Source organism: Heterodontus francisci, chromosome 20 (genome assembly GCF_036365525.1).
Source record: "Heterodontus francisci isolate sHetFra1 chromosome 20, sHetFra1.hap1, whole genome shotgun sequence".
NCBI lineage: Eukaryota > Metazoa > Chordata > Chondrichthyes > Heterodontiformes > Heterodontidae > Heterodontus > Heterodontus francisci.
In genome coordinates, this window is record NC_090390.1 from 67,672,838 (window position 1) to 67,685,011 (window position 12,174).

The 12,174-nt window shown below is 39.7% G+C and overlaps 1 protein-coding gene across 1 annotated transcript in view; it reads right to left on the reverse strand.

Moving 5' to 3' along the window:
* Positions 1–12,174, reverse strand: part of atp6v1ba (ATPase, H+ transporting, lysosomal, V1 subunit B, member a) — a 100,920-nt gene that overhangs the window by 72,488 nt on the left and 16,258 nt on the right. The window contains exon 2 of the mRNA XM_068052979.1: positions 3,260–3,315. Coding sequence (XP_067909080.1) covers positions 3,260–3,315 — 56 coding nt within the window. The remainder of the gene's footprint in view (positions 1–3,259; positions 3,316–12,174) is intronic.

Sequence of the window (12,174 nt, forward strand, 5' to 3'; positions counted from 1 at the left end):
AACCTCCTCCCTCTCACCTTAAATCTATGCCTTCTAGTTTTAGTCACCCCTACCATGGGAAACAGACTCTGGCTATCTACCCTATCTATGCCTCTCATAATTTTATATACCTCTATCATGTCCCCTCTCAGCCTCCTTCGCTCCAGGGAAAACAAACCAAGCCTATCCAATCTCTCTTTATAACTCAAGCCCTCCAAACCAGGCAACATCCCTGTGAATCTTTTCTGCACCCTCTACAGCTTAATCACATCTTTCCTGTCGTGTGGCAACCAGAACTGCACGCACTACTCCAAATGTGGCCTAACCAACATTATGTACAACTGTAACATGACACCCCGACTCTTGTACCCATCGTCTCGGCCGATGAAGGCAAGTATGCCATACGCCTTCTTCACCACCCTGTCTACCCTGTGTTGCCACCTTCAGTGAACTTTGTACTTGCACCCCAAGGTCTCTCTGCTCAACAACACTCCCCAGGGCCCTGCCATTCACTGTATATGTCCTGCCCGGGTTTAACTTCCCAAAATGCATCACTTCGCACTTGTCTGCGTTAAATTCCATTTGCCACTCCCTTGCCCACTTTCCCAGTTGATTTATATCCTGTTGTAACCTTAGACAACCTTCTTCACTGTCCACTATACCACCAATTTTGGTGTCATCTGCAAACTTACCAATCATGCCCCTTACATTCACATCCAAGTCATTAATATATATGACAAACAACAGAGGGCCCAGCACCGATCCCTGCGGCACACCACTGGTCACCAGCCTCCAATCTGAAAAACAACCCTCCACTACCACCCTCTGCCTCCTATCACCAAACCAATTTTGTATCCAATCTGCTAGCTCACCCTGGATCCCATGTGTTTGAACCTTCTGGAACAGCCTACCATTCGGGACCTTGTCAAAGGCCTTGCTAAAGTCCTTGTAGACAACGTCCATCGCCCTGCCCTTGTCAATCCTCTTGGTCACCTCCTCGAAAAACTCAAATCAAATTCATGAGACATGATTTCCCACGCACAAAGCCATGCTGACTATCCCTAATCAGACGATGACTTTCCAGATGCATATAAATCCTGTCTCAGAATCCCTTCCAATAACTTTTCCACCACTGATGTAAGGCTCACTGGCCTGTAGTTCCCTGGCTTATCCCTGCTGCCCTTCTCAAATAAAGGCATGACATTAGCTATCCTCCAGTCTTCTGGTACCTCACCTGTGGCCAACGATGATACAAAAATCTCTGCCAGGGCCCCAGCAATCTCCTCCCTTGCTTCCCATAGCATCCTAGGATGCACCTGGTCAGGCCCTGGGGAGTTATCCACCTTAATGTGCTTCAATACCTCCAACACCTCCTCCTTTGTAATGTTGATTTGCTCCAGGATATCGGTGTTCCCTCCCTTGAACTCACTGGCTTCCATGACCTTTTCCACGGTAAATACGGACGGGAAATATTCATTTAAGACCTCGCCCATTTCCCGTGGCTCCACACATAGATTGCCACACTGATCCTTAAGGGGACCTTCTCTCTCCCGACCTACCCTTTTACTCTTAATATACTTATAGAATCTTTTAGGATTCTCCTTTATCTTATCTGCCAGGGAAATCTCATGGCCCCTTTTCGCCCTCCTAATTTCCTTAAGTGTAGTCCTACATCCCCTATACTCCTCGAGGGACTCGCTCGATCCCAGCTGCCTATACCTGACATATGCCTCCTTCTTTGTCCTGACCAGACCCTCAATATCCCTCGTCAACCAAAGTTCCCTAAACCTGCCAGCCTTGCCCTTCCATCCAACAGGAACATGCCGACCCTGAACTCCTCTTATCTCACTTTTAAAAGCCTCCCACTTGCCAGACGTCCCTTCACCTGTAAACAGCCTCTCCCATCCAACTTTTGAGAGTTCCTGTCTGATGCCATCGAAATTAGCCTTCCCCCAATTTAGGACTTCAACCTGAGGACCAGTCCTATCCTTTTCCATAACTATCTTGAAGCTAATAGAGTTATGGTCACCGGTCCCAAAGTGCTCCCCCACTGACACATCAACCACCTGCCCATCCTCATTTCCTAAGAGCAGGTCGAGTGTAGCCCTTTCTCTAGTAGGGCCATCCACATACTGCTTCAGAAAACTATCCTGGACACACTTAACAAATTCTTCCCCATCTGATCCCTTAGCACTAAGGCAGTCCCAGTCAATATTAGGGAAGTTAAAATCACCTACTATTACAACCCTATAATTCCTACACCTATCTCTGATTTCCCTACATATATGCTCCTCCACCTCCCTCTGACTAATGGGGAGCCTATAGTATAATCCCATCAAAGTGATCACCTCTTTCTTATTTCTAAGTTCTACCCATATGGCCTCGCTGGACATTCCCCCCAGGATATCCTCTCTAAGTACTGCCGTGATGTTTTCCCTAATCAATGGTGCAACTCCCCCTCCTCTCTTACCTCCACCTCTGTCACGCCAGAAGGATCGGTACCCCGGAACATTGAGCTGCCAATCCTGCTCATCCCTCAACCACGTTTCCGTAATAGCTATATCACAATCCCATGTACCGATCCATGCTCTGAGTTCATCTGCCTTACCTGTGAGGCTTCTTGCATTAAAGTAAATGCAGTTTAGCCTACCAGACCTTCCATGCTCCCTGTCCTGCCCCTGCCCGGCCTGCCTACTGGACTTGTTTGCTTTGGAGATTAATAGCACTGTGGATGTACCTATATCACAACATCTGCAATGGTTCAAGAAGGTGGGTCACCACTTCCTGCTCGAGGGCACTTAGGGACGGGCAATAAATACTGGTCTTGCCAGCGATGCCCACATCCCATGAACGAATAAAAAAAGTTAAAGTTCGCACAATGCTGCTGTTGATTTTTGTAAATACCAGCACTCATTACTAGATCTTACCAGTCCCATTCCACCTCATTCCTCCAGATTTCCTGCTCTAAACATAACACTCGAGCGCATGCTGATTCAAACATGTTCATTAGTTATTTGCATTTTTATTGCTCGGCACCGTATAACGTCAGATGATAAAGGCCATTTTACTTAAGCGTCTAAATTTATATTCAACAGCAGTAAGACCGATTGAATGGATGGAGGTGCTAATTAGGAGTTGTTTTATAAGCACTCTATTGAAATCCTGATCTCAGCACAACCTTTCTTGGCAAAACATTTTAGTTATTATTTTGTTAGGATTCAAAGTTATATATATGGCTGGCATTCAGGATAACCCACAAAGTTTTTACAGTAGTAAATACCTTTACTTGGTCCAAGATCACCAATGGTCCATTAACACCGGACACAGTCTTATAGGCTATTAAAAATAAAATTCACAATAGAATGAGAGCTTTATTCTGAAATATATTCATCAAATTCAATGCACAATACAATAAATGGATTACTATGTAATGCTTTTTATAAGTGTTAAGACTGTCAATAAAATTAAATGTAGTTGAAGCAAATATACACAATTCATGGACTTGATTTTTACATTTTCACTGTCCTTTAATGTAGGACAAAAACACAACATACCACTTCTCATTAAATTCAGTTTCTTTAAAATCCATTTGTCTCGCTGCTGTTCTGTTTACTAAATGATTCCCCTTCTGTAACAGCATGGTTACAGAGATCATTTTTAATGAAACTGAATGAAAAATAAGATCCATAGAATATTTAAATTGCTGGTCAAGCCCCAAAGTAACAGCATAATTCACCAATTGATGGACTAGACACAATGACATTACTGTTGTATGGGTGGTCAACTAAGCCTCAGCAAGTTGCAAGAAAAGGACATGTGAGCATAATTTTGATACATTACCGAAGTGCAAAACTACCTCATTACTATTTAACTGCAACTTTGGACAGTTCTCTCAGGTGATGAAGCAATACAGGGAGACACACAGGCTATTACCTTGCCTTTTTTCCTTTACATGGGAAAATATTAACCGTGCAGACACAGGAGACAATTTGACTATGTTTGACATTTGTTTCTGATCAGCCTTCTCTCACATCTGTGGTGGCTGAAGGAAGGACTGCATTGTTTCGATAGGCCTCTATCACGCTTTGCTTTTTGTGTAATCCGTCAATCTCTTCACCGATATCAAAGCTGCAAGGAAATTAGAACAGACCAGCTCTACTGCAGTGCACTAAAGCTTAGCGGGGTGCATCCACTATGCAACTAATTAGGCTGCAGCCAACAGAATAAACCTGTCAATGTTCGCTTGCTGTTTCCCACACACCTGCATTTCTTTCACTAATAAGCAAACATCGGGAGAGGCAAGGCAAACTGCTCAAGCATGAAAACCATACAACAGTGTTGCAATCAACTACAGTATTTCTAGTTTCTATTTGAAAGTTGCAAGGCACAAACCAAGGAATACTCCTGAACCAGATAATCCACTCAGTTACTTACTGGGAAAGTAATATTGTTAAATCTACTGTAAATAGCCCGAAACAGAGAACATTTAATTCCATTCATAGATAATTTTTCAAAAACTTCAGGATACTCATCCCAAGTGGACCTTTCATCTTTCTAACATTCTTCCTATGCTGCCGTGGACATTTTTTTAAAGTACCAATTTGCCAGTGCAGAGATCTTAAGTGTAACAACTCAACAACTGACAATTAAACCTGAACAATGAATAATGGGGGGAAAAGTTAACCAGGTATTGCAGCACATAGGGAAAAGGTACGATTACTAGCATTAAACGTAATTTTAGTTGATTGAATGGTGCAGCTGATATATTCAACTATACAACTCAAAGCTAAATATGTTTTTTGGATTGAATTACATTGCTTAGTACAGTAATTGATCCAACTGTCTGAAAAACAAAGCAGTTGATTCAGACAAAGATAGATAGATAGAAACTCAAAATACTACAATTCCAATATTTTGCTGTCAAGGTATCGCTGATTGCATTAAATATATTTCAAATTATATTTTTAAACTCAATGAAAAAATATATAATTTTCCAAGTGGATTATTAAACTGGATTGGTTGGTATAAAGTGTTCACTTTAATGCCATGTTTAATGCAAAGGAAGTAGTTTGCATTGCTTTGAAATTATATGGAGCTTAGCCTCTTTACACAATTTAATTCAGTACAAGTTTTTTTCCAAAATCCATCAGGAAGCACCATTTCAATTATAAATAAAAACTCTCTCCACCCCTTCCCCACTTGAGCTCAAGTACACAACCCCCTGTTTAACATGCAGCTCCTGAGCAGGTCACAAGGCCGCCTGTTCAGCTGCCAGCAGCTTTTGTGTACAAAGATGTTAATTGGTTCTAATCCCTTCATAGAAGCTGTTTTGGTAGCCTGACCCAGCACCCTGAAGGACACCTTGGTGTGAAATACTAAGGGCCCATTCAAGTAGGAGTGAAAGAAAGCAGTGTGCATTCCAACACATTTGATTTAAAAGGCTGGAGGGTACAGCATCATTCTAAACTGAATAAATCTTACAAGTTGTGTTAACAGTGAAGTATGCTCTCTTCAGAGATGTAATCTACTAAGAGTGCCTGAACTGCAAATTATTTTCAAAATAATACAGCCAAATTACAGAATGTTACATCTTACCTAAATCAAAACTGAACAGCAATACTATGTCAGTTCAGTTTGTATACTTAATAGCAAGATTAGCATGATTGAGACTAGGTAAAGAGTATCCTTAAAAATGGTTTATTAAAATGGTCCTGTTTCAGATCTGCTTTGCTTTTTCTATTATTTCCCCATGCCACATACATATGGTTTGACTAGACAAACCAGATATACTGCCTTCCTCTCTTTCCACATAAATCACACTTAAGAGGCCAAAGAAACTCTCTGGCAGTCATTATTAGTCTATTCATGCATTATTATTGCTTGGTAAATTTAGTATTTTTAGGGTTAGCTGGCTTCCATACTAGGCAGGATACCGACTTAAATGAGGGTCTACGACAACTGAACAGAAATACTATACTGATAACATTCTATTGAACCTTAGCTTCATTAAAGTGTTAAGTTGTGGCATTTACCTTATAAGTACATAATTTGAACTATATGAACTGTTTTCTTATATGGAGTTTTAAAAACTTGAATGAGAGCATCTTTTTTTTTAAAAAGAGCATTAACCATAAATCTATTTCCAGAAACTGATTTACAGTTAAAATCAGAGCAAGAATAGAAGGCCAGCCGGTCAAAGCTAGTAGTTTAAACATTGCTTGTACTAACGTTTTGGTTCTATAGGGTCATTTATATATGCTACACGTAAATAATACAAGTTATTGTGTATGGATGTGTCCTTGTAACGGGAAGTGATTTTTCAAAACAATTCCATTTCTGTATGAAGTCACTCATATATTGAAAGTGTGAAAGATCTTATTAGCAATTTTCCAAAATAGCACATAAATGGAGTTACAACATTTTATTCATGGGTTAATGTGGTATGTTACTGTTCTGACTTATGAAGCATAGGAACAGCAGTAGGCCAGTCAGCCCATCGAGTCTGCTCTACCATTCAGTTAGATCATGGCTGATCATCTACCTCAGAAGCGATGATATTCCGTGTCTAGGACAAGTTTGGTGAAGTGGGAGTAACACATTTGATGTGCATTGTATTATGTGGTAGTTAAATCTGACATAAAACTTCATTTCCCCAGGTAATAATTTTTTATTTTACTTGTGCAAACAGTTCCAGTCTTTGGTATTTTTAACTGGCAAGAATTTTAGGAAAAGCAGCTTTATATCGATATTTTCTTCTCAGCACATTTGGAGCAAAATGATGCATCAGCAGCTGAAGGGGATGTTTTAGTAAAGTTTTGTTATCCATATGTTCACTTTTTCCAAATTGAGCACAAATTTATCAATTTATCTTGCAAAACATTCTTCAACTACAAAAATCGGAATTGAAAATCAAATTGATTCTTCCGGATTACAATCTGTAAAACAATGCAAAAGCATTTGTGAAATAACAAAAAATTACATTGTGAAATTTCTACCAATTCCCTGTCATCAGCGCATTACTACTAACTCTTTATTGGTGAATTGAGTTACGATACATATTAATGGTGTTGTGGAAATATCCTAATCCATTGTGGTTGATCAGATGTAGTTAATTCACCTGTACATCTCTGAAAGATTTTTGGTAGTAGAGGAATGGTCTCTACATTTGCAAAATGCTTATCAGAGCACTAACTGGGAGGTCTGCTGTGAAACTATTTAAAACTAAGTTTCTTTTAAATGAAAACAAAACATGAATAGATTGCAATGTTCATGTGTTATAGCGAATGTTGATTTCCATGCCTCATGGAATGTTCTATGAAATAATTTTCTTCACAGAATATTTACATTGGCGCAATGTTGAAAGATAATTCCTTCATGTGCAGTGCCCATGCGTTCAATAAAACTGAAAGCAAACAGTGGCCGTGCTTTTGCTTTAAGATGCAGTGATTTAATGGTTGCAAGATATCTATTTCACTCTAAACCACAAAATGACTGGATGAAAGTCACATTCAGCCTGTCTACTGATTCAAAAATGTAATCATTCAAAGGAGGCTAATTGCAATCAATAAAACTAGGAACAGTCTTTCAAAATTTTTTCCCTGAAACTGTAAAATATTCAAGAAAATAATCTAGATCAGCCTTGGCTTGCACACTTATTTTAAAGATAGAAGATGTGGATTCAAACCCCACATCACAGGCTTGAGTGCAAAATCTATGCTGATATTTTGGTGTTAGGTTGTCAATGGTGGTGTTTTTCAGATAAAGCATTAAACGGAGGATCATTAGCCCTATAGAGTGGATGCAAAAAATCCAACTGTACTATCCAAAGAGAAGCAAAGCTCTTCTGGTGTTCTGGCCAATATTTATCCATCAACCAACATCACAAAAGAAATTATCTGATCATTTATCTCATTGCTGTTTGTCCCACCTTGCTGTGCACAAATTGGCAGCCCCATTTTCCTACATTACAACAGTAACTAAACTTCAAAGATAAATCATTGGCTGTGAAGTGTTTTGGTGATATTGAGGTCATGAAAGGCAATGCAAGTTCTTTATTTTCTGTTCAAGGTTATTTGGTTTCCATTGTCTGTTTTTTGATATAAAGTGCTCCTTTACGTAGATGAAACCACTAAGCGAAATTAATGCAAGTATTAGTACAGTTCACAGCAGAATTTTTTTGTACTGTTCAAGCATGTTTTCAGCTCCTTCAAAATCAATCATGGAAACAGACAAAGCAGCTCAAAACATTTCAGCCACCCCAATCACTGAATGATTTCAAAATGAAAGTCAAGAACCTGCTTGAGGTTCAATTAGATCCAGTTGCAATGCAAGTCTACTGTTAGCTATGAATAACATTTTCCTTGCTTTATATATATCCTATATAAATACAAATTCTTTCTTTCTTGGGCATTAATATTTGAGCAACATGGAAACAATCAACCATTCAGCCCCTCAAGCCTGTTCCACTATTCAATTAGATGACTGAAACTGTACTTCAAGTACATTTATCGACTTTGATTCATACCCCTTGACACCCTTACTTAACAAACATCTATCCATCTCGGTCTTGATTGCTTCAATTGTTGAGCATGGACAGCCTTCATTTTGGTGAGGAGGCTGGGGTAGGGGGATGGGGGTGCATGGGGAAAGAAAGTTCAAGCTTTCTACTACCATACTACACTTGGTATGAAGTGCCTCCCGATTTCATTCTGAATGGCCTGGTTCAACACTCAAAGAAGTAATCCAAATCAGTACTGCAACAGACAAACTGTAATAGCATAACCAGAGATGCTTACAAGCATCAGTAGAGCTCAGGAGAACAAGTAATCACCATAAGTCAGAGGGCTTCAAACTGGGGTCTCAGATTTCAGTACTTGTTGATTTGCTTTATATTCTGTTGTAGCATGTTGTTTTATATTCCATTGCTAATTTGCCAGATCTTCTGACCCATGAGCGACAATCCTAAAGGCTGCTCAAGTGTTTTGAAGTTGCAGCCTAGCCATAATTAATTGGAATCAATCCAATAACTGCCTTAATTTCATTTTTCCCCAACAATTTTAGGCAATTTACTACAATGTATGCTCAAAATTGTGAATCTCTGTCACAATAAATGACTATTCTATTGTGTGTTGCATGGCTGTTTACCTGAATGTCATTAGATCTTAAACTTTAGCCAGCCCTGATGCAACATGTACCATAATAGGAAATAACAGAAGTGAAGATCTTATTGGGAAAGATGCTTCTTGGAAACTCCCTACAGAACCACTTCTTTTATGTCAGCCCGAAGCAATATAATGCATCAATGTACATTGTAAAACTCAGATGATTTTCAGATCTCATTTATCTACACTTCCTGGCCTGATTCGTTATTTTTTTTTTTAGAAATGGAGTTACACCTCAGAAGTTATTTTTAAAAAGTCAGGACATAAAAAGGCTTTCCTCTTGCACTGCAACTCTCAGAGAATGCACTCAAGCACCGATGTTTCTTGTTCCAGGCACCAAATCAAATATTACATGTTACGACTGAGGCAGGAGGAGCACACTGTTTATTCTAGTCCCACTTCTCCACAGGTCACAACATGTATTTACATTGTCCCCACTTACTGATACAGTCAACCATATACTCTTATTTTCCCCAACATAATACACACCAACCAGGTTTCTTCAATAAACAAAATTATCTGTTTATTATAAAACAAGTCTTAATCAATAATGAAGTAAAACATACACACACAAATTGAAATATTAAAGCCTTTATCTTAGCCACACACACACCCTGGGTTAACCGGAAAAATAAAAGGGATATTTGTTTATACAGCTGTTACAAAGAAAACAAAAACAGATGGATAAAGAACTGGCTGGGCAACAGGAGACAGAGAGTAGTAGTGGAAGGGAATTTCTCAAAATGGAGACGTGTGACCAGTGGTGTTCCACAGGGATCCGTGCTGGGACCACTGTTGTTTGTGATATACATAAATGATTTGGAGGAAAGTATAGGTGGTCTGATTAGCAAGTTTGCAGACGACACTAAGATTGGTGGAGTAGCAGATAGTGAAGGGGACTGTCAGAGAATACAGCAGAATATAGATAGATTGGAGAGTTGGGCAGAGAAATGGCAGATGGAGTTCAATCAAGGCAAATGCGAGGTGGCGCATTTTGGAAGATCCAATTCAAGAGTGAACTATACAGTAAATGGAAAAGTCCTGGGGAAAATTGATGTACAGAGAGATTTGGGTGTTCAGGTCCATTGCTCCCTGAAGGTGGCAACGCAGGTCAATAGAGTGGTCAAGAAGGCATACGGCATGCTTTCCTTCATCGGACGGGGTATTGAGTACAAGGGTTGGCAGGTCATGTTACAGTTGTATAAGACTTTGGTTCGGCCACATTTGGAATACTGCGTGCAGTTCTGGTCGCCACATTACCAAAAGGATGTAGATGCTTTGGAGAGGGTGCAGAGGAGGTTCACCAGGATGTTGCCTGGTATGGAGGGCGCTAGCTATGAAGAGAGGTTGAGTAGATTAGGATTATTTTCATTAGAAAGACGGAGGTTGAGGGGGGACCTGATTGAGGTGTACAAAATCATGAGAGGTATAGACAGGGTGGATAGCAAGAAGCTTTTTCCCCCCAGAGTGGGGGATTCAATTACTAGGGGTCACGAGTTCAAAGTGAGAGGGGAAAAGTTTAGGGGGGGGGGATATGCGTGGAAAGTTCTTTACACAGAGGGTGGTGGGTGCCTGAAACGCGTTGCCAGCGGAGGTGGTAGACGCAGGCACGATAGCGTCTTTTAAGATGTATCTAGACAGATACATGAATGGGCAGGAAGCAAAGAGATACAGACCCTTAGAAAATAGGCGACATGTTTGGATAGAGGATCTGGATCGGCGCAGGCTTGGAGGGCCGAAGGGCCTGTTCCTGTGCTGTAATTTTCTTTGTTCTTTGTTCTAAAACCACTTAGGCAGAATACTCATCTTTAGTTTTGGTTTGGCATCCCAAATGCGTACAGATGGCTGTCACGGGGATCTTACCAGGCAATGAAGATCAACTTGGATAGGCTTTCCAAGAAATGCAGCTACAGAGGCTTCAGGTAGGTCTTACAGCAAAATGCAGCAACAAGGTTTCCGTTCCCACACTTTCGATTTGCAGGATTTCTTCAAATACCGTTGGAAATAGGAAACTGACATACTGTATGCAGGACTTCTTTTCAAGAGAGCACGCACTGGGTCTGCTTTGGCAGGCAAATCCCAACTGTCTTTTGTAACAGTTCAAATTGAAACTAAAAACAGCCCAGAAGTCCAGCCTCCTGACCTCCACAAATCTTGACCTGTCACTTCTTTGTAAACATCTTCCCAAGTCAAAAACAACCCCTGCTGGGTGATTATCCACGGACAGGTGCCTTCCAGTAAAGACGTGTTTACAAGCCAAATCCAGGAACCTTCTGGTGACTTCTTTTTTAAAAAAACACAAAGTTCAGCAACTCTTCAAGATTCCTGATGAATCAGTGTCCATAATTCAACTATAAGTCCTTAAAACATATTTTACAAAAAAATATAAGCACTCTCGTAAAATACATAAAGAAAACAGGGGAAAAGGAGTACAACATTCATCAGATGCTAATGGAACAATTTATATTCAGATAACTCAGATTTCTTTTCCATTTTCACATTGACTGTACTGTAAGATATACAGCAAAGAACAGCTAGATCCAAACTGAAGGCTTTTCATGTATAATACAATACAGACGTTAAAATTCTGCACTAAGTAAAGCCAACAATCTGCTCAATTATGCTATATGATTTCAGTGAAATCCACTCCTATTCCAGTGAAATTATGTGCAAAGTAGAACTGACATAATGAGAACATACCAGATTACAATAGTGAAAAAACATGACAATCATCCAGCCTATTTATTCTATCAACAATGTGTAACAGAACATAGGTTAAGACTCCCATAATTATCACTTTTCAACTGAATGAAAAAAGGTTACATTAAAAGCAACAGAATTCACTTCATTTCACAGAAACATGAATAGATATATTACATTTCCTCCACCATAAAAGAGGTTGACATTCCCAGGACAAATTTGATTATCTTTTAATAAGTCTGCATGTACTGTAGTGTAAGTCTGTTGCACCATGTCCTTGATAACTGCTGATTTTAAAATCAGGATTAGCCACTTGGGCACAATTCACTTAACC